The sequence below is a fragment of the Diospyros lotus genome, chromosome 8 (assembly GCF_014633365.1).
Source record: "Diospyros lotus cultivar Yz01 chromosome 8, ASM1463336v1, whole genome shotgun sequence".
Taxonomy (NCBI): domain Eukaryota; kingdom Viridiplantae; phylum Streptophyta; class Magnoliopsida; order Ericales; family Ebenaceae; genus Diospyros; species Diospyros lotus.
This window is the reverse complement of record NC_068345.1, coordinates 40,777,656-40,803,502: the sequence shown is the minus strand read 5'-3', so window position 1 is coordinate 40,803,502 and position 25,847 is coordinate 40,777,656. Positions and strand designations below refer to the sequence as shown.

Sequence of the window (25,847 nt, the reverse complement as noted above, 5' to 3'; positions counted from 1 at the left end):
TAGACACTTATATTAGGAGTGTTGTAAGGGATGGGCTACAAGTAAGCCATGAGAGTCAACTAATTTATTAGTGGCATGGTCTTTTGGCTACAAGTAAGTCATGAGAGGCCAAGGTTGTCCGTTCAAATCTTGGGCAATACGATAGATATTGCTTAACTATACGAGAGGCCATGGACAAGGATCTTTAACTCGGACTTACCTTGACCTAATCTGATGGTTCAATTTGAGTTAGCCCATAGGTTATAGAGAAATAACGCTAGCACCAAAGGCGTCATTATGCAAAATTCCTTGATTCCTATGTTAAAAAAAATAATAATAATAATAATTTAATGAAATGATGGAATTTTTCTGTATAAATGTATATTATTTATTTTTTTACTAAAATAAGTTAATACTCAAAATATCCGATAAATTTTTTTCACGAAACCCCAAATTGGTTTAGCCCTATGCCAAGGCTCTGTTCTTTATAATTATGGTCATAGACACTTATATTAGGAGTGTTGTAAGGGATGGGCTGCAAGTAAGCCATGAGAGTCAACTAATTTATTACAAAAATCCAGAAATCCAGGGGTGAAACAATAATTTGAACATGAACATGGCAAAAAGGCAAACATGAGATGTGGCTGCTGGGATTCGAGCCCAGGTCTCCACGGCCACAACGTGGAATTCTTACCACTAAACTACAGCCACCCATGCGTATGAACGTCAAGATTATTTCTATATGAAGAAACTATGAGTCAATAATCCATCTTGGTCTTCGGGAATTAGTTCATTGCGGCAATTGAAGAGACGGAAATGCTATTTAAACCTTGCATTTACATTGATATATCATCCGCACTGAGCTATGCTATGTGTCTGCACTTTCTCTGTCCATATATTAATGGTTGGTTTGGGCTGGGGGCACTTTCTATGTCTTTCTTGTGGAAGCCATTTTGAGGCACATTTGCAGCAAAGTGAATCTAGAAGAAATGAAGTCTTTCAAGTGGGAAGCCCTCATTTCTTCAAATCTTACTAGAAGGAATTAAGTTTGTTACAAGATTAATTCCTTTTTGCTGTATCTTCCATGCAAGGCAGACTCAGAGTGGATAAAATACTACAATGGCCTGATGAGCCATGCATGCCCTTTTGATACATATCATCATCTTCGGCTTCATCTCCTTCGGAAACTGAAATGTTTGGGGTCCCAATTCCTTTTGTGCACCTTGTTGATGATGACAACAAATTTACAAGGAATCTGACCGGATTTATGAACAAAAGTAGCCAATGTGTAGACAAAACCTAGAAAAGTTAGATTCGGAGTTGCGAAATTTCTTGCCATACAAGGTGCTGTAAAGAGCCATCCATCCACTAATGGAGGGAAAGCCCAATCCAAAGTTGATATAATAGAAGTGAAGAAAAGTAGGACTCCATGGCTGAACTGGAACAGCAATACATCATTTGAATCTGGTGGTGGCCGCGGTATATACATATATATGGATGGGCCTTAAGATGGGTGGGGACTGTGAATGGATTCAAAGTTGACGTTGCTAGCTAGGAACGAAATCGACTTTCCCAACAAAGTAATAAATTAAGTTTGAGAATGTGTTGGGTTTTATTATTTTGAAAAATATATCAATTAAATAATTTAATTCGTAATGGATAGGCGAGATTCTTGACAAGATTTCTCCTCATGATTGCTAAGGCACGATCTCTAAATGTGACGAACTTGTAGATCTCATGTTAAGTAGACAAATATCTAAGGTGTAAACTACTTCTATGACAAAATGGGAAGAACACATGTCGCCTTGCAATTGTTTCATCATGGAAGAAGGGATATCATAAAAACCAAAACCCTTTATCAATGTCATGCGTCTGATTATCCCAATTCATAATTATATTCTTTATAAAATTATTATATTTGATATCATATTTTAAGTATTTCGATCTCATCTTTTGCTATTGTTATTATTCAAATATAATAATAAATTTATTAATTAAAAATATTATCGTCGAGCCACTAAGAATTTATAAGAACTAGAATGATTAGAAAGTGTACGGAAATCATAGCATAAATACTTTGATGTTTAAGTTAAATATTAAAGACTTAAAAATCGTATTGAAACCAATATAAAAAACTTATATTTTCTAAAATTAGAACCTATTTATATATAAAAGAGTATGGAGCTTTCCTTAATCCATTAGAACGAGGATTCTTATAAATAATTTCTATCTTGACATTTTGAAATTCACTAAAATTAAGATTTTTATAAAAAAAACATTCATCCTAATATTGTAAAGTTTTATTAAAATTATAATTTCTTATAAATAATGTCTTTGGATGTTTAAGTTGTCTAATTTGTGGGTTTTGCAAGACCCTTGGTTAGAAAAAAAAAAATTATACCCTTGTAACTCAAAAAATTATTTTAAACTTTTAAATTTGTTTGATCGTTTACTAAACTTTAACCTATGACACAACTACAAACTCTCTATTTTATCAGTGTGGGATTTTCCTAGTGTGTGAGTGTAAGTGTGTGTGGGTGGTTGTCCCACATTGGTTGTGTAAAGAGGTGAGAGTGGGTATTTATACTCCTCCCTCACACTTGGGTTTGGGCCCTAAGGGGCACCCAGATTTTGTGAGCGGGCGAACCCCTTGGCCCTCGCGCGCGCCGCCGCCCCCGTCCGGTCGGTCGGGCGGGTCGTATAGATATATTTTTTACATAAAGAAAATCTAAAATTAAATTATTTTCTTTAATTTTATTTTTCCATCTTCTAGAAGTGGCTCTGGGTACCCGAAGTGGCGTCCTTTATTTAAGTCGCTGGTCTGTTCGTTTCCTCGAATCGTCGGACATTCAAGCCAGCGATCAATGCCGACTTGAATGTTGCGTCGCCTCGGTGCCCTCGTTCCAGCCTATAAAAGGATGGATGTTCCTCGAGTTCAAGGCATCTGAGTTGCAGCGTCTGCCTTCCTTTCTCTTTTGCGTTCAATCACAGAGAGCAAAGTCTTCCTCGAGTTCTGCCAGATCCGGTCGATCGTGGTCGCCGTTCGCTGGAGATAGACCGTTGAAGCCTGCGTTGACAGTCGCCGTAGCCTGCTAGTGACCGGAGCAGGGCGCATCTGTCTTCAGGCCAGCACATCCCTGCGTGCCTCGGTCGTTCCATTATCTTTTTGCCATTGCCGAAAGCTGGGTTTGAGTTCCTAATCCTGTTGCTACTTTCAGAATATATTGTCGTGGGTTGACTGTTTATTGCTATCGAAAACTCCATATATATATATTTCGTTTCTGTGCTGGTGTGCTATTGGGAATTTTGACTCTAGGAGCTTCTACATAATTGTTGGTCTTGTTGGTTGTTGCTGCTGTCTCAACAATCTGCATTTATTTTCCTCTACGGTTCTAACAATCTGAAGACAGATTAGTTGAAAGGAAAATAATCGACAAAAACAAAAAAAAAAAATTCATAACTTGAAATGGCTGCCCCCAACAACAACGTGCCTATGGCCACTGCCTCAGCCTCCGCTGCTGTTGGACCCCCTGTTTCCAAACCGACAACTCATGTTGAAAAGCCACAACAGTTCAATGGGGAAGACTTTAAGAGGTGGCAACAAAAGATGGTCTTTTAGCTGACCACTTTGAACCTGGCACATATCCTGAATGAAGCATGCCCAGTCACCCCGGAGAATGCAACTGCGGAGGAAGTAGCTGCCAAGGAAGCGTGGATGCATACGGACTTCCTGTGCCGGAACTACATCCTAAGTGCCTTGGTGGACTCACTGTACAACATATATTGTACTGTTTACCCAACAGCCAAGGATCTGTGGGATGCCCTGGACAAGAAGTACAAACTGGAAGATGCTGGGACCAAGAAATTCCTCGTGGGAAAATTTCTTGACTACAAGATGGTTGACTCTAAGTTGGTGGTCAACCAGTTGGAAGAACTGCAAGTGCTCTTTAGTGACTTGCTGAGTGAGGGACTGGTCATAAATGAACCTTTCCAAGTTGCCGTTGTGATCGAGAAGTTACCACCATCGTGGAAAGACTTCAAGAACTACCTCAAGCACAAGCGAAAAGAGCTATCCATGGAGGATCTGGCTGTCAGACTCCGCATTGAAGAGGACAACCGGAAGGGAGATAAAGCTCCTCTCAGGATGGAAGCAAGAGCCAACGTGGTTGAAGCTTCAAAAACTCAGCCTAAGAAACAACAAGGCAAAAAGAAGAATGCGAACATGGGTCCCAAGAATAAGACCCCCACTAAGCGCATCCAAGGGACCTGCTGGGTGTGCGGCAAGACAGGTCATAGGGCCATTGACTGCCGTCACAAGAAGGGACAGGGCTCTGCCAACAACCAGCGCAAGAACAATCAGGCCAACATGATGGAAGAAGATGTCGACCTGATAGCGGTGGTCACTGATATCTGCATGGTGTCGAATGCCAAGGGCTGGTGGATCGACACGGAGGCTACTAAGCACATCTGCAGTGACAGGGCTCTGTTCGCCACATATGAAAGTACTAACGGCTCTGAGAAGCTGTACATGGGGAATGCTTCTGCATCTCCTGTGGTCGGAAAAGGCAAGGTCCTGCTGAAGTGGACCTCGGGGAAGATACTTACCCTCACTGACGTGTGCCACGTGCCGGAAATCCGGAAGAACTTGGTGTCTGGGACTCTACTGAACAAGAATGGTTTCAAACTTGTATTTGAGTCTGACAAGTTCACTCTTAGTAAGGGGGGGTGTATGTGGGACGGGGTTATTTACTTGATGGTGTGTTTAAACTTAATGTACTTGCCCAAGTTCCCAAGAATAATGAGAATAAGAACAAGGCTTCCGTTTATTCTGTTGAGTTGTGTGATGTGTGGCACTCAAGGTTAGGGCACGTCAATTATCGTTCTCTCCAAAGAATGGTAAACTTAGGACTATTGCCTAACTTCAGTATTGACAAAGGACATAAATGTGAAGTTTGTGTCGAGTCAAAGTTCACAAGGAAGCCGTTTTCGTCTGTGGAAAGAAACAGTGAGTTACTCGATTTAATTCACAGTGATCTATGTGACATGAAAAGTACTCCTACTAGAGGTGGGAAGAAGTACTTTGTCACATTCATAGATGATTGTAGCAAATACTGCTATGTGTATCTACTACACAGTAAAGACGAGACCTTAGATGTCTTTAAGACATATAAGGCAGAAGTTGAAAATCAACTAGGGAAGAAAGTGAAGGTGCTGAGATCAGATAGAGGCGGTGAATATGAATCAACGTCTCTCTCTGAGTTTTGTGAGGTTAATGGAATAGTCCATCAAACCACAGCACCGTATACACCACAACAAAATGGTGTAGCCGAAAGAAAAAATCGAACTGTAAAGGACATGGTCAACTGCATGCTGAACAGTTCAGGTTTACCCCACAACTTGTGGGGGGAGGCGTTGCTCACAGCAAATTTAGTTTTGAATCGAGTTCCACATAAGAAGACTGACAAATCTCCTTATGAAGTGTGGAATGGGAAGCAACCCTCATATAAAATCCTCAAAGTGTGGGGGTGTTTGGCTAAGGTGCAAGTTCCGTTACCGAAGAGGGTCAAACTTGGACCAAAAACGATAGACTGTGTCTTTATTGGCTATGCACTGAACAGTGCTGCCTATAGGTTCTTGGTGATAAAGTCAGAAATACCTGATATTAATAATAACACCATAATGGAATCTATAGAAGTGGAGTTCTTTGAGAACATATACCCTTTTAAGGAAGAAAGACACAGTGACGGTGGTTCCAAGAGAAAGTATGAAGCGAGTTCTTCTGAGGCCCAAGTTGGTCAGGAGACCGAGGTTGAACCTAGAAGGAGCAAAAGAGCTAAGAAGGCTACTTCTCTTGGACCTGATCTCCTAACTTATATGGTAGAAGATGAGCCTCAAACATTTAATGAGGCTATGACGTCGCCTGATGCTCCGTATTGGAAAGAGGCCGTCAATAGTGAGATAGAGTCCATTATGCAAAACCAGACTTGGGTGTTGGTTAACTTACCTCCGGGAAGTAAGCCAATTGGATGCAAATGGATATTTAAGAAGAAACTAAAGGCTGATGGTACTATCAATAAATACAAAGCCCGACTAGTAGCTAAAGGCTATCGCCAAAAGGAAGGGCAAGACTTCTTCGATACCTATTCTCCAGTGACGAGAATCACATCTATAAGGATGTTGGTTGCAATTGCAGCATTACATAATTTGGAAATTCACCAGATGGATGTAAAGACTGTATTTTTAAATGGAGACTTAGAGGAATAAGTGTATATGGAACAGCCGGAAGGATTTGTTGTCAAAGGACATGAGAAGAAAGTGTGCAAACTCATAAAGTCACTTTATGGACTAAAACAAGCACCAAAGCAATGGCATGAGAAATTTGATCACACTATGCTTGCAAATGGGTTCAAGAGAAATGAGTGTGATAAATGTGTTTATGTTAAAACCATAAATCACGAGTGTGTCATTGTATGCCTATATGTGGATGATATGCTTATAATGGGCACTAACATGAGTGTCTTAGAATCCACAAAAGGGATGTTGAATTCCAACTTTGATATGAAAGACTTAGGTCTTGCTGATGTCATTCTTGGTATTCGCATAACGAAGAATGCCGACGGGTATATACTTACTCAATCACATTATGTCGAGAAAGTATTGCGTAGATTTGGTCATTTTGAGAGTAAGCCCGCGGTTACTCCGTTTGATCCAAATTCTAAACTAAAGAAAAACAATGGTGAAGGTGTATCTCCATTGGAATATGCTAGGGTCATCGGAAGTTTGATGTATATCATGAATTGTACAAGACCCGATATTGCCTACTCAGTAGGTAGGTTGGCAAGATACACGAGCAATCCTGGACGTGACCATTGGGATGCTCTGGTCAGGGTACTCAGGTACTTGAAGTACACATTAGAGTATGGATTGCATTACACGAGGTATCCACCTGTACTGGAAGGGTTTAGTGATGCTAATTGGATCTCGGATAGCATGGAGACTAAATCGACCAGTGGGTATGTGTTTACCTTAGGTGGAGCCGCTGTATCGTGGAGGTCTTCAAAACAGACGTGCATTGCGCGATCTACGATGGAGTCAGAGTTTATTACTCTGGATAAAGCAGGTGAAAAAGCTGAATGGCTTCGAAATTTCCTTGAAGACGTTCCACTGTGGCCTAAGCCTGTAAATGCCATATGTGTCTACTGTGACAACTTAGCTGCTTCTATGCGGGCTAAAAACAGTGTCTACAATGGGAAGTCAAGACACATAAGGCACAGGCATAATTCTATAAGGCAGCTGCTCACCAATGGAATAATTTCCATTGATTATGTGAAGTCGAAGGAAAATTTGACAGATCCTTTGACAAAATGAGTGACAAGGAAAGAAGTCACTTCTACATCGAAGGGAATGGGGTTAAAGCCTGTGAAATGAACTACCCGGTGGTAACCTAACCCAGTTGACTGGAGATCCCACGATCTGGGTTAAATAGACAAACTGGCTGGGATAATTCATAGTCTACACACTAAGGAACCTATAGTTCCTTCCCAGTTCCTGTTAATCAGAGTGTGCATTCTGTTGGTGGTACAGGTAATATTGGTATCTTGTTATAAGAGGAGCATTAACAAAGTGCTCTTAATCAATGGTTACCTATGTGAGAGTAGAAGTGGGTCGCTTCTATGAGAACTGTTCTAAAGGCTTGGGTTCTCTAGAGCTCTCATGAATTCAGGATACTGTCCAGGACCAAAATGGATACAATCGTATAGAACTCGAAGGTGTAAGGTGAGTTGTGTGTGGTATCTGTTGTCTTGATTTACTATCAGAAGTGTAGTTCAAGAGCTAAGCTCACTACTTCTTCGGTAAGTTCGACAGATACTCACTAAGGGAGGTTCAAGTCCAAAAGACACCTTGCCTGACGCATAACTTGTTGTTTGCTCTCTGTGGCGTCGTGTCGGTATGTTGGGATAGCACACTTACACTCATGTGGGGGATTGTGAGATTTTCCTAGTGTGTGAGTGTAAGTGTGTGTGTGGGTGGTTGTCCCACATTGGTTGTGTAAAGAGGTGAGAGTGGGTATTTATACTCCTCCCTCACACTTGGGTTTGGGCCCTAAGGGGCACCCAGATTTTGTGAGCGGGCGAACCCCTTGGCCCTCACGCGCGCCGCCGCCGTCGTCCGTCGGGTCGGGTCATATAGATATATTTTTTACATAAAGAAAATCTAAAATTAAATTATTTTCTTTAATTTTATTTTTCCATCTTCTAGAAGTGGCTCTGGGTACCCGAAGTGGCGTCCTTTATTTAAGTCGTTGGTCTGTTCGTCTCCTCGAATCGTCGGACATTCAAGCCAGCGATCAATGCCGACTTGAATGTTGCGTCGCCTCGGTGCCCTCGTTCCAACCTATAAAAGGATGGATGTTCCTCGAGTTCAAGGCATCTGAGTTGCAGCGTCTGCCTTCCTTTCTCTTTTGCGTTCAATCACAGAGAGCAAAGTCTTCCTCAAGTTCTGCCAGATCCGGTCTATCGTGGTCGCCGTTCGCCGGAGATAGACCGTTGAAGCCTGCGTTGACAGTCGTCGTAGCCTGCCAGTGACCAGAGCAGGGTGCATCTGTCTTCAAGCCAGCGCATCCCTGCGTGCCTCGGTCGTTCTATCATCTTTTTGCCATTGCCGAAAGCTGGGTTTGAGTTCCTAATCCTGTTGCTACTTTCAGAATATATTGTCGTGGGTTGACTGTTTATTGCTATCGAAAACTCCATATATATATATATTTCGTTTCTGTGCTGGTGTGCTATTGGGAATTTTGACTCTGGGAGCTTCTACATAATTGTTGGTCTTGTTGGTTGTTGCTGCTGTCTCAACAATCTGCATTTATTTTCCTCTACGGTTCTAACAATCAACTCATCTGGTAAGTACATTACATTTATTAGTTTTCTTTCTTAGAAATCATCTTATATATAGTTACTTGTATGACTAGAAAAATTTAATAAAAAAAAAAAAAAGAGATGTTCTACAGCTCTAGCTAGCTAGCTGTTTCAATTTTTAACTTACAATGGAGATAGTGCCAAAGAAACCAATATATATATATATATATATATATTCAGATAATTGTGTGCATGGTATCCCACCCAAACCAAGAACATATGTTGGGGTGGACAATGACAATGTTGTCTCTGAATACGTCTTAAAGGTTAATGGTTGTGATGTTTACAACACTTGATAAACATATAATTAAAATACCACTAGTTACTATAGATGGTTCCAGCAGAGCATCCACAAGAAACCCACTTTATTACCCAAACGACAAAGAAATATAAAGGTAACTCTATAAATAATCCACACTACATATCATCATCTCAAAGAATAGTTTATACACTTCATTGATTCATCGCATTCATACACACCATTAATGCTCTATTTTTGTAACTCATAAGATCAATTCCCCCCCCCCCCCATATACATATATGTATGTATGTATGTATATACACTATCTATCTACTCGCTCGGATACAAACTACATCTTGATATATAATTTTAATGTGTAGTTGATTTTAATTATATTCCACATAAGATGATGTGATCTGCTATCTTTGAATATAATAATAAATTTATTTATTGAGAATATCATTGTCAAGTCACTTAGACTTTATAAGAAAAAAAATGATCAAAGAGTGTAAGACAGTTCCTGTACAAACACTTTGATATTTAAGTTAAACACTGAATTTTATTAAAAATTTAAATATAATATTAAAATGAGTATCAAAGACGTACCTTATTTTTGAAATAAGTGTTCATTTATGTATAGAGAAACAAAAATACTTTTTTGTGATAAGTATATTTGGTTTTATAAAATCTACTAGAATCAAGATTCTTATAGATAATATTTATTTTTTTTGTAAATTTTTTTAAAAAAAAATTCAAATATCAAAATTATCATATTTACACTTTATTCAAAACTACCTCAAAAGATGATAAATTTACACGACGTGTAACATTATATAATCTTCGGGAAATTACATGAGTCTCCCGAACTTCGGGAATCTCTCAATTTTTTTGATCTCTTGCAAATGGTCTCATGGAGATATGTTCAATTTTTGGGAGAGACAATCTCTTGGGGGACAATTTTGATCTCTTGAAAATAATTCAAACTTCTATTTTTAGACCAAAAATTTATTTTGAGCTTTAAAACTCTCCCATGCATCCCATAGTTTTGATCTCACCAACTGATAGTCCTATTTGCCCAAATCAACGATGGTAGACCATTTTGCTTATATTATGTCTTACTTTCTTATAGTTATAGATTTCTAAGGGCATAATAATGGAAGGCCTATTTCTGTCCTATTGTTAGCAAAGTAGAAAGTAGGTCATATTGTGCTTCCATAAGCCTCCACCTCATCCAACCATCTCTTTCCATCTGTCTTTTCTTTTTTTAATTTGTCTTAATCATCCACGTCATAAGAAATACCTTTAATATTGATAATATTGAATATTTAACCAATTTGTGTTAACAAAGTTAGATATTTTTATTTTTTATTCTTTTTCTACTGGCCCCCATTTTCCTTAGGGTTTTTTTTTTTATTCGCTTTCTATCAAGTCTTTGAAGACAATGACTACTACCAGACACGGTATGACTTAAACAATATATTTTTTAATTTATACATAATTTAACGTTCGTCACAATAAAAGTTAAAAAAATAATAATTTTTAATAATTTTAATATTTTATATATTAAAAATTAAACATTATATTTTTAATTATCGAACAATAATCCATCCTAGGAAAATTGAGATGCCAACCCACGCGCGCCCAAGAGAGCAAACAATATTAAAAGGGGTGAGAGATGGCTCAACAAGTAAATGTACCAACGTTAATTTACAAAAGTTTTCATTTCCTATTTCCTATTTCCTGTTTCCTGTTTGTTTGCGTCTGCCATGCAGCACCTTCCTCCTCTGTCCTCGTTGAAAGCCCCCCGTCTCCTCGTTCCCACCACTCGTCTAGGCAACTTCACCGCCCATTAAATAAGCCTAGCTAGGCCTATGAAGCTTTACAGTTCCATTCAATGGCTATTTCTCCCCTTGATCCTATTCATTAACCCTTCTGACGCAAAACCCATCTCAGAAATGCCAAGATTTGATGAGCTCCTCAACTTGGCCCAACAATGGTGGACTCACTATCCACACTTCCAAGATGCCCAGCTGAAGTTTACACCTTCCATGGTGATAGCCGCAGTCCTTTGTTTCATGGCTGCATCAATATCCAGTGCAGGTGGGATCGGCGGCGGTGGCATGTTCATCCCCATCTTGGCCATAGTGGCTGGCTTAGACCTCAAAACAGCCTCAGGCCTCTCGGCTTTTATGGTCACAGGAGGGTCAATCGCCAATGTCGCGTGCCAGATGTTTGTGAAAAGTCCCAAGTTTGGTGGCAAGGGTTTGATAGACTACGATATAGCGCTGTTATCACAGCCATGCATGTTGCTAGGGGTGAGTATTGGGGTAATCTGTAACGTCGTGTTCCCAGAGTGGCTCATCACCATACTTTTTGTGGCTTTTCTTGCTTGGTGTACCTTCAAGACGTGTAAATCTGGGGTGTCGCATTGGAAATTGGAGTCCGAAGAGGGAAGGAGGAATGGATTTGGAGAATTGGAAAATGGATTAGTGGGGAATGGTGTCAAGGTCTTGAAAGAGCCCCTCTTGAATGGGAAATTGGAGAAGTGCAGATTGGGCATTCCGTGGATGAAATTGGGCTTGTTGATTCTGGTCTGGTTTTCTTTCTTTCTTCTCTATCTTCTTCGTGGAGACAGATACGGACGGGTATGGCTTTTATCTCATCCTCCTATTCCTTCAATTTATTATGTGTTCTCTCCAAATTTGACAACTCAAGATAATCTTCCCTTTATGTGTTGATCCAATGATAATATAAAAATTCATGCTCCTGGAATGAAGTTTTAGTCCCCTACGGCTGACCTTCCTTCTCAACCGTTTCCTATAATTTGATGCACTAATGAACTATGATAAACGTGTTCAAGACTTTCTATGCATCGGCAGACAGACAGGAAAGGAAAAGGAAACAAAAGAAAGATATACGTCTATGGAATTCTAAGCTTTGGAATCTTCCATGGATGGACAGGTTTTGTTGCTTTGCCATGATGAATAGATAATTTTAGATTCCATCAGTTCAATACCATGTCTATTGTCTAGTTTATGGAGCAAACACACTCTCTCTCTCTCTCTCTCTCTCTCTCTCTCTCTCTCTCTATATATATATATATATATATAAGTTTACATTATTTGGGTCCTTTTGGTGTGTTAAGTTTTTCTGAATGATCCTCAGTTGCACAATATTTGGGTGAAAGGGTGAAATTTGGTTTCTGAAACTTGCATACAGAGCATCACCTCAATAGAGCCTTGTGGACTGGGATACTGGATTCTCTCAGCTCTGCAAATTCCTCTTGCCATAGTTTTTACTGCTTGGATCTTGTACAGAAGGCAAACTCCACAAGATCAGACTTCATATCAGCAGGTTCTTTCTGAAGCATAATTTCAATCACTCTGAAATTTCTGTTTCTGTTTGCGGGGCTAAACCTGATTTAGACACTTGAACTTTTCACCACAGCGAAAGAGTGAGCTAGGCAGAGGTGGACCATCAAACAAGTTCATTTTCCCTGTAATGGCCCTATTAGCAGGAGGTTTAGGTGGAGTTTTTGGGATTGGCGGTGGAATGCTCATAAGCCCTCTTCTTCTTCAAGTTGGAATAGCGCCAGAAGTAAGCCTTGAATTTCAATAAACTCTTGTGTGCATAAAAAACAAGCTTAGCGACTTGCCCCACCTTCACGTTACGGCGCCTAATCTTCTTCGACTGCACCCAAGTGTTGTCCAAGCGACCAATTATATCATCGCTAAGTTTTAGTGACGGTATCACTATTTCCTTCACCCTTAAATCCAAAATTCTCAATGGTGGGCAACCAATCAAGCCCCAAGGGCAAAACGAGGCTGCTCACGGAAAGACTCAAATATGAGATCTTTGCCCAAACACACTCCAGCGGTCGTGCCACTTGGTGCAGGTAACTGGCATAACATGTTATCTTGGTGCAGGTAACTGCGGCAACTTGTTCGTTCTTGGTGTTCTTCTCATCTTCCATGTCGGCAACTCAGTACTTACTCCTTGGCATGGAGCACGAGGATGCCGCTCTGTGCTTGGCATTCGTTTGTTTCGTCGCCTCACTAGTTGGGTTGATGGTGGTGCAGAGAGCAGTAGATAAGCATGGAAGAGCCTCACTCATAGTGTTCTCAGTTGGCACTGCGATGGCTCTGAGCACTGTTCTGATAACCAGTTTTGGAGCTTTTGATGTATGGAGAGACTATACAACTGGGAGATACATGGGATTCAAACGCCCATGTTGAACACACACACCAAGTTAAATCCTTACAAGTGCTTAACCTTATGTCTTACCAATAAGAAATGTAGTCAAAATCAACTATGCCGGGAATATATGTCTCTAAATAATGGGTGTTTTGAGAAGAATTAGGCTATGGCAAAACGGTACTCTTCATTATTGGAACCACCTAAATAACTCGGCCTTCATAGGGACTGAAGAACCTATAAATTGTCCATCTGTTTGATGAAATTGAAATAAGTATGCATCCAAGCAAATCCTTCATTTGTCTCCCTGCATTTTCTTCCTAAAGCAAGGAATCCATTCATATACCAAGCCTCAGAATTGAGTGAAAAGTGAAAAGAAATTAAGAAGAAGAAGAAGAAGAAGAAGGAGAAGATGTTTAGATAAAAGTCTACAAATTATTCACAAACTTGGGGGATTTAAGAACAATTTCCAATCATCAAACTATTTCAAACACAACTTGGGTTTTTTTACGTCAGCCACGGAATCGTGTAATGGTTTCGAATGACTGTTGAACCATTAACCAGACATGGGCTTTACACAATGACATATTACACTGTTTTGAGACAGAAATTAAATACACACACAAGCAACAAGCACCCAGTCATTTCCATGTACAAGGCTGGATTGCAATGTTCTACTGGAAATCATGGTAGTGCGGCTAGGCCACATGAACCTGGCTGGAACTGATAAGGCCTTCTATCGATCTCTTTACTACTTCTGGATTTGCACCCACTAGCTTGTCAACAGCTGAACCTTCCTTTATCAGTAAAAATGTTGGCATGGCCTTCACCTCGTATGTAGCAGCTACCTCCTAACACAACCAAACAAGAACAAAAATTCTAGTGTCACTATTGAACTCTTTTTGCAAGTAAGATGACCAGGTACCGCAGGTATATTAACAAGCAGACAAGTTCAGGAAAGTGAGAGGAAGTCTTGAAGCTAACAATCATGTTCAGTATGGACAATATCACAATTTCACAAAAAAGAAACCTTAATTAGCTTGGTGCTTCAGAAGGTGTATTAACAGTCTTGAAGCTAACAATCTTGTTGATTGCTTCAAATTTATGCCCACCATTCACTTTCATCTAGTGTGTTTGTCACTATCCAATCTCTTCCACTAAAAATACAATTCCTGAACAAAATTTTAAGCCCTGTTAACTGACTTCACACTCCTGTTACTTTTTCTAGCTCCAAGGCGGTTTGTCCAAAATCTTTTTCTTTCCAGCTTTCATTTTGAGTAGAAAATGTGTTCAGGGTTTTTTTTTTGCAACAAGGTTGAGGGTCTGAGTCATGGAAACAACCCCTTGATTAAAAGAAAGGGGAGAAAATTATGATCGTCCCCAACCCTCCCTCGTAAAGCAAGATGTCTCATGTATCGAGGATGTCATTTTTCAACTGAATATTCAAATCTCAACTGCACTTTTATTTTCATTAAAATTAGATTATCTTTTTTTTATGAGGTTCCATATTGTTAACCAAACAAATAACACACAGAAATGAGATGCCATTTCACTCATCAGAATCTATGAAATAAAGTGCAATACCTTGAGTTCATCTACATCAACTGTGAGAAACAATACATCTGGGTGAGTTGAGGCCAATTGCTCGAAGAAAGGGTTCATTGCCACTGATGGAATGCACCAAGAAGCTGTAAAATGAGCCACAACCTACAATCCCCAGAGTATTCACACGCACAAAAGTAATTACACGAGGAAAAAACACAAAAAAGGGAAGATGGAACAATTTTAAGTCAAAGCCCTCAACAATCATCACCATAATCTCGCCAATAGCTGTTTTTCATAAATTTATCATAGGTAAATAGCTGCCTGGGAGCCATAAAGGTTGAACAGACAATAGAATCACCCAGAAATGATGCTGTAAAGTATCCATTTTTTTCAGGAATTTCCAAGGTTTAAGAGTCAAAAGGCTAACATGGAATACGCAAATAACAAGATTCAAAAACAGGGTGGTTTTATGCAAGGGATTTGAGAACTCACAGGGCAGCCTTGATTGGTGGCCTGCGAGAGATAGGAATCCCAGGAAGCCCTTGAATCAACCTTCACAACTTTGTGCTTGTTCTGCTGCTCCTGCTGAGTTTCCATTTCTTTCTTTTCCCTATCTACTCTTCCTCTTCCCTGGGGCCTAGGGGTTTTCTTAATTGATGTACTTCAATTAGGATATGCTTGCACAATATTATCTAATGGAAAATGACAGGGAAGATAAAATACAAGTTGTTTGAGATTGGACCCACCTTTTCCTTATTGAGTTTATCTGTGGGCCGTTGAAATTCTGGTACCCCATGATCGGGAAGTTACACCATATTCTGTACCAAAAAAAAAAAAAAAAGTTATATGATATGCCGGAACAGAATGATTTTGTTGAATGAAATAGAGTACATACATATAAATTTAGTTATCAGAGCTGAAAAGGGGAAATTTTGGTTACTAAATAACAAAAATTGTGGTCTTGGTGTGAAAATTTTATTTTTGAAAAATAATTTAAGGAGAGTTTCATTTTAAGAAGTTTTTTTTTGTTTTTTATCAAAAGTTATAGTTTTGTAAACATTTTGGGTATCCTTCAATATAGGTCCAGTTTTTACTTCAAATCTACTTTAAAATTTTGATTTTATTAAAGCATCCCTTAATTTATAACGTGTATTGCGATATAATTACTTTACAAGACCAATTAATCCTCGTTAAAATCATATCTTTACCATTAAGCACAACATTTTAAGAACAATAAACTATATGATACATGGGCAAACTGGAGAAATTGCAGAGATCGTTACTTAATCCATAGATTCTACAAATAATCAACTCTTCCAAGTCCAACACGGATCATATCAACTCAGTATAATCGTTAACCTAATTTAATGAAAGGAGGAGTAGAAGAAAAGAATGGAACGAAAAAGAAAATTAATCAAGCATGGCCTCCTTGTTGAGGTTGCTGCGTCTTCTGGGCATCATTGGCAATGGCTGGAACACAGTAAGCAGCTATAAACACTGCGTGAAGGAAGCAAACGATCCCTCCAATGCTCAGAAACCGATGGTTTCCCATCCCATTCCCACACGATTTTCTCGAGTTCTCCATCGTCCCTAACATCAGCATTGAGGATCCCACTGCCCATATAATCCTAAATATTGCAAGCACTGATCGTGTCACTATAATTAAATCTTTCAAGAATCTATTAATTAATATCATCATGCAAATCATATATATATACCAGGAGAAGATGAGAGCGGCCATGGCGAATTGCTTGTCAGCAGAGGCCCTGCGTAGCTTGTTTATGGAACAAAGGCAAGTGCAGCCACCGAGCAAGTTAGCACTGATGTGGGCGAGGGCCAGAAGCACTGCTGCAGCCAACCCAAAGTCGAATGCTGTTTGACTTGGCCCCCTACATTCAACTAGCCTCTCCCTGAAATGCTCCACCTGTGTTGCAACAAAACGGTTCACGGCTTAGAGAATTCAAGGTTGAGGGTCAATAGACGACAAGATATATACCTTGTTCTGGGCCATGTCAGCTTCTATGCCAAGTACCCCGGCTGTGATATCCATGACCATGATCAACGAACAAACAACTCCAGCAGCAACGAACTTTTGCATTTTACCGAATTGGGGGAGCTCTGAGAGACTTTTTCAAAGAAGAAATTAACAGAATATGTGTCCAGAAGCTATTGGATAATGAATCTCTCACATGATCTCCTTCTGTTGTTTAATTATTTGACTTCGTCTCAGGCTAGCTTTCAGAGAAAAATCTGAATATAAATGGTCTCAGAGGATTGCATATGCATGAATATGATACAGATTAATTAACCGGCAAAAAAAAGAATAAAATAATAATAATAATAACATGATAAAGACTAGTGTGCTTAATGGAGGAAAGTTTTCCTGGGGCTTGAAAGCGACTTTATTCTATGCTGTTGCTTTCAATCAAAGGAATAGAATTCCTTTGTGGAGAGGATTGGATTCCTTACAGGAGCATTAACACAACAGTTCAATATTCCAAGAACATGAAAATTTTGATTATATATGATGCTTATATTCCAATTAGATCATGCATGTTCGATTCTGGATTCGTATTGGGATTAGAGTTTACTTATTTGGTTTGTTTATTTTGCTGGGCCTTCATAGCTAACTAGGTGTTATTTGTTGGGTTCATATTTAGTCTTTTGTATCGATTTTTGTATGTTTGCATTAATATGCATTGCATATGCTTGAGTTGTTTGTTTTAGCTTTTGATTACTCGTGGAGGACTGATTTCATGTGCAAAGAAGAGGGGCAAGACCCTAAATCATCTTTTCAAGGTCCCATGGACAAATCAACAATATCGAAGCCTTCTTGAAGATATTAGAATAGTGATGCGTCCGGAAAGAAGGAAGACATAAACCAAGAGTTTGCAAAGAGGCTTAAAAATAAGAGGATAAATTTGGTATAATTAGAAATATTAAGGATAAATTAGAAACTAAAAAAATAAATGCTTGATATAAGAATGAGTAGTGTAGTATTCACTAACTAATTCTTTTACATGTTGATTCTTCTATGGGACACAAATCAATAATCCAAAATGACATGAATTTACACTTAATTATTAATTAGTTCATAGTGCAAGACCATGAATTAGATGAGTCTCCAGTGTGATTGTCCCTCTCTCTTTGATCTTGTCCTTCGAATTTTAAAAATCTGTAATCATTCTTCCAAGAGATCATGGCAGCTACGTGCATAGTTTAGATATAGAAACGCCCATTAATTAATGTCAGTCTATCTTCAACAATAAATTAATTAATTTAATTTAATCATGGCCATCATAACAATAATCAGACATTTTGTCTAAGGCAGTAGTTTTTGTGCTTGAAACATGTTCTATGATACTTCAACACAGCTAAGCTTCTTACCTGGGTAGCCATGGTGATGTTTAATCGAATATTCTGCACAAATCTCGTATGGTATTTAATTAATTAAACACATCTGAACTACGTTCTTGGAAAATCCCTCTGCAACACAACATTAATCATGTGGATATATCAAAGACAGTTTATTTTTCCATCTGGCAAAGTGCAGCTGCTTCATTTATTAATATCACTGACAAATGATTCAGGCGCATTCACATGCCCTAACTCCTATAAGGTCAGTGACAAAGACGAAGAACGAAGAACCCATCATTAACTATGCTCACCTTTCACTCATTAATGGCTCATGTTTTTGTCTGGCTCTGAGCCCGTAATCAATTAGGCTTTCCATCTTCTTTCCCTTTCATGAGGACCCACTTAAGCGCCCCTGAGAAATGGTGCATGGAGAGAGCTAGTTTCGGTGCATGGAAGTTTGGTAAAGACGTATCTTTTTATGGGTTTCCTTTCTGAAGACATTCTAAAGTTGCCATAAATTGAGGTTGCATATGTATTGAGCAGCCAACAAGCTTTGCACTATGCAGCCATGGCGACTTTGACAGAAAAGCTGTGCCATGGAAAGCGATGGGCTCTTTTGCAAAAGCCACTCCCAAAGCTCTAGTAGTATTCTTGCGAAAAGAAGCTTTCAAGGGGAAAGTGAGGAACATAGATAGATAGATATATAGATAGATGGAGAGAAGGAAAGAGGAAAAGAAGATGCCAGCTGTTTGGATGGCTCTGAGGAGATCACTCCAGTGCAGAGCAGAGCCATTAGAGGTTCATGATCCGAATCTCATCTGTGGTGATGATGATCATGGCAACACAATATTGACCAAGAAAACAGGCAGGTTTGGCTGTTCGACGTCAATAAGGTCTATTTCAAACCTCAAGGATGTCATCCATGGAAGCAAGAGACACATGGAAAAGCCACCATCTTCTAGTCCCAAATCCACTGCTGGAAGCTGCAGTGAATTAGGCTTTGGATTCAATGGTATTATTGATCATGATGGGCCTTGTATTGGAAAAACTTCTCTTGGTTCTTCGACTTTACTATTGACTTGCCATAAATGTAGTGAACAATTCTCCAAGTGGGAAGCTGTTGAAGCTCATCATCTCTCCAAACATGCCGGTAAAAACAACCCTTTAGTTTCCTTTCACAATCTTATAACTCATATGATACTTAAGCGTCGTCTTAGTTTCCTTTCACAATGTTGTGTAGTGACGAAGCTTGATGAAGGAGACTCATCCAGGAAGATTGTACAGATGATCTGCCAAACTGGCTGGCTGAAGAACGGCAACAAGTTCGGGCACATCGAGAGAATCCTCAAGGTCCACAACATGCAAAAGACAATCGCTCAATTCGAAGAATACAGAGAAATCGTGAAGATCAAAGCCAGCAAGCCGCAGAAGAAGCACCCCCGGTGCCTGGCCGACGGGAACGAGCTTATGAGGTTCCATGGCACCACTGTGGAGTGCCCTCTCGGCATCAATGGCTCGTCGAGCCTCTGCACATCGGACCGTTGCAATGTCTGCAGAATCTTAAGGCACGGGTTTCCCTCCAAGAAGGAGCTGAGCAGCGGCGGCATTGGTGTCTTCACTGCTTCAAATGGTACAAGAGCATTGGAGGCCATTGAACCACAAGAAAATAATTCATTGCCAACTGGAAAGCGAGCTCTGCTAATTTGCAGAGTCATAGCCGGGAGAGTTCACGGGCCGGTGGAGAGTCTTCAAGAGCTCTCCCGCCGATCAGGATTCGAGTCATTGGCCGTAAAAGTTGGGCTGTATTCGAACATTGAGGAACTGTTTTCACTGAATCCCACTGCTCTGCTTCCTTGCTTTGTGGTGATTTTCAACTCCTGAATGCCTGTGTGTATCCACAGAGAGTCCACTTTCTAGCTAAATAGGCGGTGTCAGGCTCCTTCTTGGCAATTTGACATTCTATTCCTAGCAAATTAAATTAGGCATGTATGTTTGATTATAGTTTTTATCTTTATAATTAATTTTTTTTGTAATGTGGGAATTTCAATGGGTACCTGATTTGTCACGAATTGAATTCAGAGTTTGGCCGCTATAGAGACATAGACAATTGCATGGTCTCACGTAAAGACAAAATCAAATCCATCACCTTGCAACAACAGTATAATTGTTTAATTATATATATATATATATTTTGTAAACATAAGAAAAAGTCCCTATCAGTCCCTACAAAACAAAAATATTATGATGCGCCCTCTGTTTGTTTGTTTTGTTGGTGAGTTTGTGGGGAATAATGCCCTTTCATATCCACTTAGCATGATGTTTGGTTGTCCCATCAAATCCATGAGCAGTATGATTAGGGCGCCAATAAACCACAAGAGATAGTAAAGGCAAGAGTCTGGAAATTCAAATACTCAACATTAAAAGCTCTCTTGAAATGGTTTTAAAAACAGGTTTTCCTCTCCCAAGTATAATACAAAATATGTATGCAAGGCATTACATAAAAGAGAAATTCAAATTCTCTTTAATTTAAGTATCATTCAAAAAATATATTTTTTTAAATAATACCTTTCTCATAGACTATCAATAAATAGATAAAGACTTTTTTAGAAAAAATATTTTGTTTTAAATCTTTCTAACCATTTATTAGTCAATTGTTACTTCGGATGAACTTTATTAAGTATTGATGAATTATTTGCACCATTAATCACTATGTTATTCTAATGAGTTTTTTAATTTACTTTTTAACGGTTATAAATTGAAGTTTAGAGAGAAAGCGGGTGCCTACTTACTTCCATGGGGTGGGGACATTCACGCGCACTCCTCACCTACAATGCAGTATGGCACGTGACGCATAGCATCGCGGGTTTGCCCAACAACCCCACTGTCATGCTGCCTTAATTATGCTCCAACGGTAGACTCTCACCAAACACTTTCCCTTTTTTTTTCTAAAAATAAAATTAAAGAACCTTAATAATTCATACATAATTATTGATTTGTCATAAGCAAAATTTTGTTAAAAGATTAAAAACGTTTTAAAAGTTCAAAATAATTTTTAAACAAATAAAAGATATCGTGCAAAATATCTAAATTTCTCAAGAGACTAAAAAATCAAGAAAATTTTTCAAACACCAAAAAATTAGGAAACCATTATGATTTTCCAAAAATCAAAAGACCGGGATATCATAATGGTCTCCTCGGAGATCATAAAATTGAGAAACCATCCCAGTCTCTTGGAGACCTAATCTGGATAAGTCTTACCGTCCATTAGAGACCATAACCAAGCTCTTGGAGAGTATAACATCTTAGAACTTGTCTTGTAAAACTCTCTTTGACCGAAGAGTCTTGAATAAAGTACAAATATGATAATTTTAATATTTAAAAATTCTTTCAAGAGTTCTGCAAAAAAGAATAGATATTATTTATAAAAATTCTAATCTTAATCGACCTTAGAGTACTATGATAAGCATTATTCTTAAAAATCTAATTATAGTAGATTTTGGAAGACCATATATAGATATTTATCAACAAAGTCTCATACTTTTCTATGAATAGATGAATCATCATTTTAAAAAAAGTATGTCTCTAATATTGCATTCAATTATTTAGTAAAGTTTAGTATATAATGTAAGCATCATAGTGTTTGTATGAGAATTGTCTTGTGCTCTCTAATTATTCTTTTTTATAGAATTTAAACAATTTGACAATTATATTTTTAATAAATAAATTTATTATTATATTTAAACAAGAACAATTGCGTATCTAAATTAAATTGTTGCTATTAATAGTTTGCGGTGAATATTCTATAGGAGGTCTCCAAAATAATATCAAAAAAGTCACGCGAGGATTGGGATGTCTTTGTGTCCTATAATAGTTTCACATCTTATCTCTATTCGAGTATTGAATACTTATAGACTTATAGTATGTTTGTTATCGAATTGTTCATATAAGAATTTAAAAATAATTTATTTGTAAAAATTCTTTTACGTCACTGACTATGTTTTTTCTTATTACATTAACGGTCGACGTTTCGAAATACGATTAAATTTTAAAAGATGAATTGATAGATAAATTAATTTATTTTTTTAAAATAAAATAATATAAACAAAGTGCTATATGATCAAATTTAGGCAAAGTTGTCTTATTCTTTTAGTTGTTGAGTTTAGTTATTTAGATAGTGTTTGTTAAAATAAGTAAGATAAATTTATATTAAAATAAAATTAAAATACTTTTTAGACTAAGATATAAAATAAAAAAAATTAGAAAACATTTTAAGATTTTTATCAAGTTGTTTATTAAATTTTTTAAAATACACTAGATAACACAACTATCATTTTTTCTTATTTGTAAAGACCAATATATGTTTATCTTGAGAGAAACAAAAGATAAGTATATCTAAAAAAATTCAAACAAGAAGTCACGTAATTTTTTTTTTCAAAGATCACCAAATAAATTTAACAAATACATTAAAAATAACAAAAGTCTAGAACACATAGATCTTAGATTTTTTGATTTATATTGATTAATAAACACTATTTTTTTTCTTTTTTTTATATTTTTTTGTTCACTCAAACCTTTTATTATTTTGAATACACTCCTAAATCTATATTTTTTAATTAATTTAACATCTATATTTTGATTTTTTTTATGGCCATTTAAACTTTTCATTGTTTCAATTACACTTATAGACTTATATTTTTCAATCAATTTAATTCTTGTACTTTAACTTCTTCTTCTTTTTATGTGACGATTCGAACTTTTCATTGTTTTGATTACACTACTAGACCTGTATTTTTAAATTAATTTAACTCTTATATTTTGACATAAACAGAATATGACGTGCATTTTATCATATAACTTTACTTCTTGTTACACATGAAAGTATAAAAATTAAATTGATTCAAAAATATAGATTTAAGAGTGTAATCGAAATAATAAAATATTTAAATTATCACATAAAAAATGTCAAAATATAAGAATTAAATTAATTTAAAAATTAATGATATAATTAAAATAATAAAAAATTTAAATTATCACGTACAAAAATATATGAAATATGAATTTAGCCAATTTTTTCCATTAAGCTCGGGTCTTGGCAATTTCCCACAAGCATGGTTTTTAAGAAAATAAAATAAAAAATAAATTATAATTATTAAATAGAAACCTTACATGACTATGTGGCTGTTCTTTTATACATGCTATTTCTTTTGGGAATTTCTATCCGCAGCTCATAAAATTGATGTTCACAACCCTTATTCTACAAAATTCTTCACTAATTTTAAAATTTCCATTTTAACCCCGCAGCCCATTACCTCCTTCGACCACCCCCGACCGCCACATTACCTTTCTCTTTCTCTCCTACACTATATACACACATAAATACATACATATATATATACACATGGGCAGCAACCATGGTTGCTGGCCCACCGCCATTAATCGACCCCCCACACACACATTCTCGCTCTCTCTTTTTGTGCAATAGCCGCTAACCGTAGCAGAGAAAAGAGAAAGAGAAGGGGTTGGTCGCCATGGCCGACCCACACACACATATATATATACACACTCACACACATACACATGATTCCATAGCTGCGGCCATGGAAACTGACCCATCTGATGGTTGTTACAGAAAGAGAGAGAGAGAAGGGATCAGCCATGGCTGACCCACACACACACAAACACACCTATAAATATATATATATACACACATGCATGGCCGTGCCCATGAAACCAGCTTTCCTCGACTGCTAGTAGTCGGGGGAAAATGGTTTTATTTTTTTATTTTAATTAAATTTATTTTATTATAATAAAAAAATAATACAAATAAATAAATTCTAGAATATCCGTGTATTTTAAGTAATTTTAAATTATCGTAATTAAGTGTTGAATTTTTTAAATTTTATTTTATTATAATAAAAAAATTTAATTAAAATGAAAAAAATAAAAAACGTCTTTTTAGTAAATAACACATGCGACGAAAAAGAAATGAGAAATTTTATTAGCAGCTCGTAAAATTGCTCTTCACAACCCACACCTTGCAAAAATTTTCACTAATTTTAAAATTTTCATTTTAGCCCCATAGTCCACTATCTCCTCTGACCACCTTGGATTGCCGCCTCACCTCTCTCTTTCTCTTCCGTATCATATACACATACACACACAAACACATACGTATATATATATATATACACACACGAGCGGCAACCATGGCTGTCGACCCATCGCCATTAGCTAACCCCCTCTACACACATAGTCACACAAGTAAGGGGTCGGCTAATGGTGGATGTGTGACTGTGTGTGTAAGGGGGTCAGCTAATGGCTATGGGTCAACAGCCATAGCTGTCGTCCGTGTGTATATATATATTGTTGTTGCCAAAAAATAACAATTTATTTTTTAGTTGTGGACAGATGTAAAAGTCTTGGGAGTCGTGCCTTCAACGATGAGAATCTTGACGTGTAACTGGATTTGGTGATCTCATAGAGTGGATGTTCTGGTAAGGCTGATGATCTAGTGGACTGATGATCAGGTGGCCCAAGATAATCGAGTGACTTGAGGCGAACGAATGACCCGAGGCGACCGAGTGACCTGAGGCAATCGAGTGACCTGAGGCGAACGAGTGGCCTACAAAACGAGAGCACTGTTAGGACGTTGGTGGGGGTTCCCGCGCGAACCCTCCGATGTTTAAGTCAAATCTCGAGAGAAAATAAGAAATTATACTTCAATTACTCTAGCGTGCATATCTTGTGAGGGAGAGGGGACCTTGTATTTATAGCGGAGGGTGAGGGAGGCCTAACGATATTCTCGGCGAGAATCTCGCGGCCCATTCCGAAGATCTCGCAACCCATTCGGTTGAGCGCCTAATGACAAGAGGGGGTCCACTCGGTTGCAAACGATTGGATCGCGAAAAATGTTAGAGTCAGAGGGTCACTCAGCATGACCGAGTGACCCCCCACTCGGTTATGCCCCGAGTGGGATTTCTTGGCCTAACCAAGTGGATCCCACTTGGCTAGGCTGAGTTGGGGCGAGAGCCCATTGGGCACAACCGAATAGACCCCCACTCGGTTGTACCGAGCAGGGGTGCGGCCACTCGGCTAACCAAGTGGCCCCCCACTCAACTAACCGAGTGGCCCCCCACTCGGTTATGCCGAATAAGTCTTCTTCGACCCCTTGCCTTTGCTTTCTTCCACTGAATTGGGGCCCATATTTGATCGGATATCCGCTTCACTTTCTCGGGTACATCATATATATACATATGTGTTTGTGTGTATGTGTATATGATACGATACGAAAAAGAAAGAGAGGTGAGGCGGTAGTCCAGGGTGGCCAGAGAAGATACTGGACTATGAGGTCAAACTGAAAATTTTAAAATTAGCGAAGAATTTTATAGGATATGGGTTGTGAAAAGTAATTTTACGGGCTGGGAATAGAATTTTTCATTTCCTTTTCGTCGCATGTTTATTTACTAAAAAGACCAAAGAGTACTTAGATATGTTTATGTGGCTGGCAGTGCATCTCTCCAAGAGAGGGAAAGCGAAAGGCATTGATGGAAATACGAAAGAGCCAACCATGAGGCATTGAATCACCCCTAATACGAAAGAGGGCTGAGTGTAGGAAT

The 25,847-nt window shown here is 38.1% G+C and overlaps 4 protein-coding genes and 1 non-coding gene across 6 annotated transcripts; 2 read left to right on the top strand and 3 right to left on the bottom strand.

Annotated features, from left to right (window-relative positions):
- Window positions 1-618: 618 nt before the first annotated feature.
- On the bottom strand, window positions 619-690 carry TRNAH-GUG (transfer RNA histidin (anticodon GUG)). Its single transcript has one exon. It is a non-coding gene; the product is annotated as a tRNA-His (tRNA).
- A 10,140-nt stretch (window positions 691-10,830) lies between these two features.
- On the top strand, window positions 10,831-13,629 carry LOC127807982 (sulfite exporter TauE/SafE family protein 5-like). Its single transcript, XM_052346267.1, has 4 exons — window positions 10,831-11,780; window positions 12,355-12,489; window positions 12,583-12,732; window positions 13,062-13,629. The coding sequence occupies exons 1-4, from the start codon at window positions 11,007-11,009 to the stop codon at window positions 13,368-13,370; spliced, it is 1,368 nt and encodes a 455-aa protein (XP_052202227.1). The 5' UTR covers window positions 10,831-11,006; the 3' UTR covers window positions 13,371-13,629.
- Window positions 13,630-13,723: 94 nt separating this feature from the next.
- On the bottom strand, window positions 13,724-15,762 carry LOC127807986 (thioredoxin-like protein CXXS1). Its single transcript, XM_052346271.1, has 4 exons — window positions 15,621-15,762; window positions 15,367-15,511; window positions 14,914-15,036; window positions 13,724-14,180 (listed from the first exon to the last, which is right to left on the bottom strand). The coding sequence occupies exons 1-4, from the start codon at window positions 15,668-15,670 to the stop codon at window positions 14,028-14,030; spliced, it is 471 nt and encodes a 156-aa protein (XP_052202231.1). The 5' UTR covers window positions 15,671-15,762; the 3' UTR covers window positions 13,724-14,027.
- Window positions 15,763-15,907: 145 nt separating this feature from the next.
- LOC127807985 (protein DESIGUAL 2-like) lies at window positions 15,908-17,151 on the bottom strand. Its single transcript, XM_052346270.1, has 3 exons — window positions 16,871-17,151; window positions 16,593-16,798; window positions 15,908-16,502 (listed from the first exon to the last, which is right to left on the bottom strand). The coding sequence occupies exons 1-3, from the start codon at window positions 16,970-16,972 to the stop codon at window positions 16,289-16,291; spliced, it is 522 nt and encodes a 173-aa protein (XP_052202230.1). The 5' UTR covers window positions 16,973-17,151; the 3' UTR covers window positions 15,908-16,288.
- Window positions 17,152-18,518: 1,367 nt separating this feature from the next.
- On the top strand, window positions 18,519-20,286 carry LOC127807984 (uncharacterized). 2 transcript variants are annotated; one of them, XM_052346269.1, is made up of 2 exons: window positions 18,519-19,381; window positions 19,472-20,286. In XM_052346269.1, the coding sequence occupies exons 1-2, from the start codon at window positions 18,943-18,945 to the stop codon at window positions 20,110-20,112; spliced, it is 1,080 nt and encodes a 359-aa protein (XP_052202229.1). In that variant the 5' UTR covers window positions 18,519-18,942; the 3' UTR covers window positions 20,113-20,286. The 2 variants fall into 2 exon arrangements, with proteins under 2 accessions (XP_052202229.1, XP_052202228.1); XM_052346268.1 differs by having other exon boundaries at window positions 18,519-20,286.
- The last annotated feature ends 5,561 nt before the right edge of the window (window positions 20,287-25,847 follow it).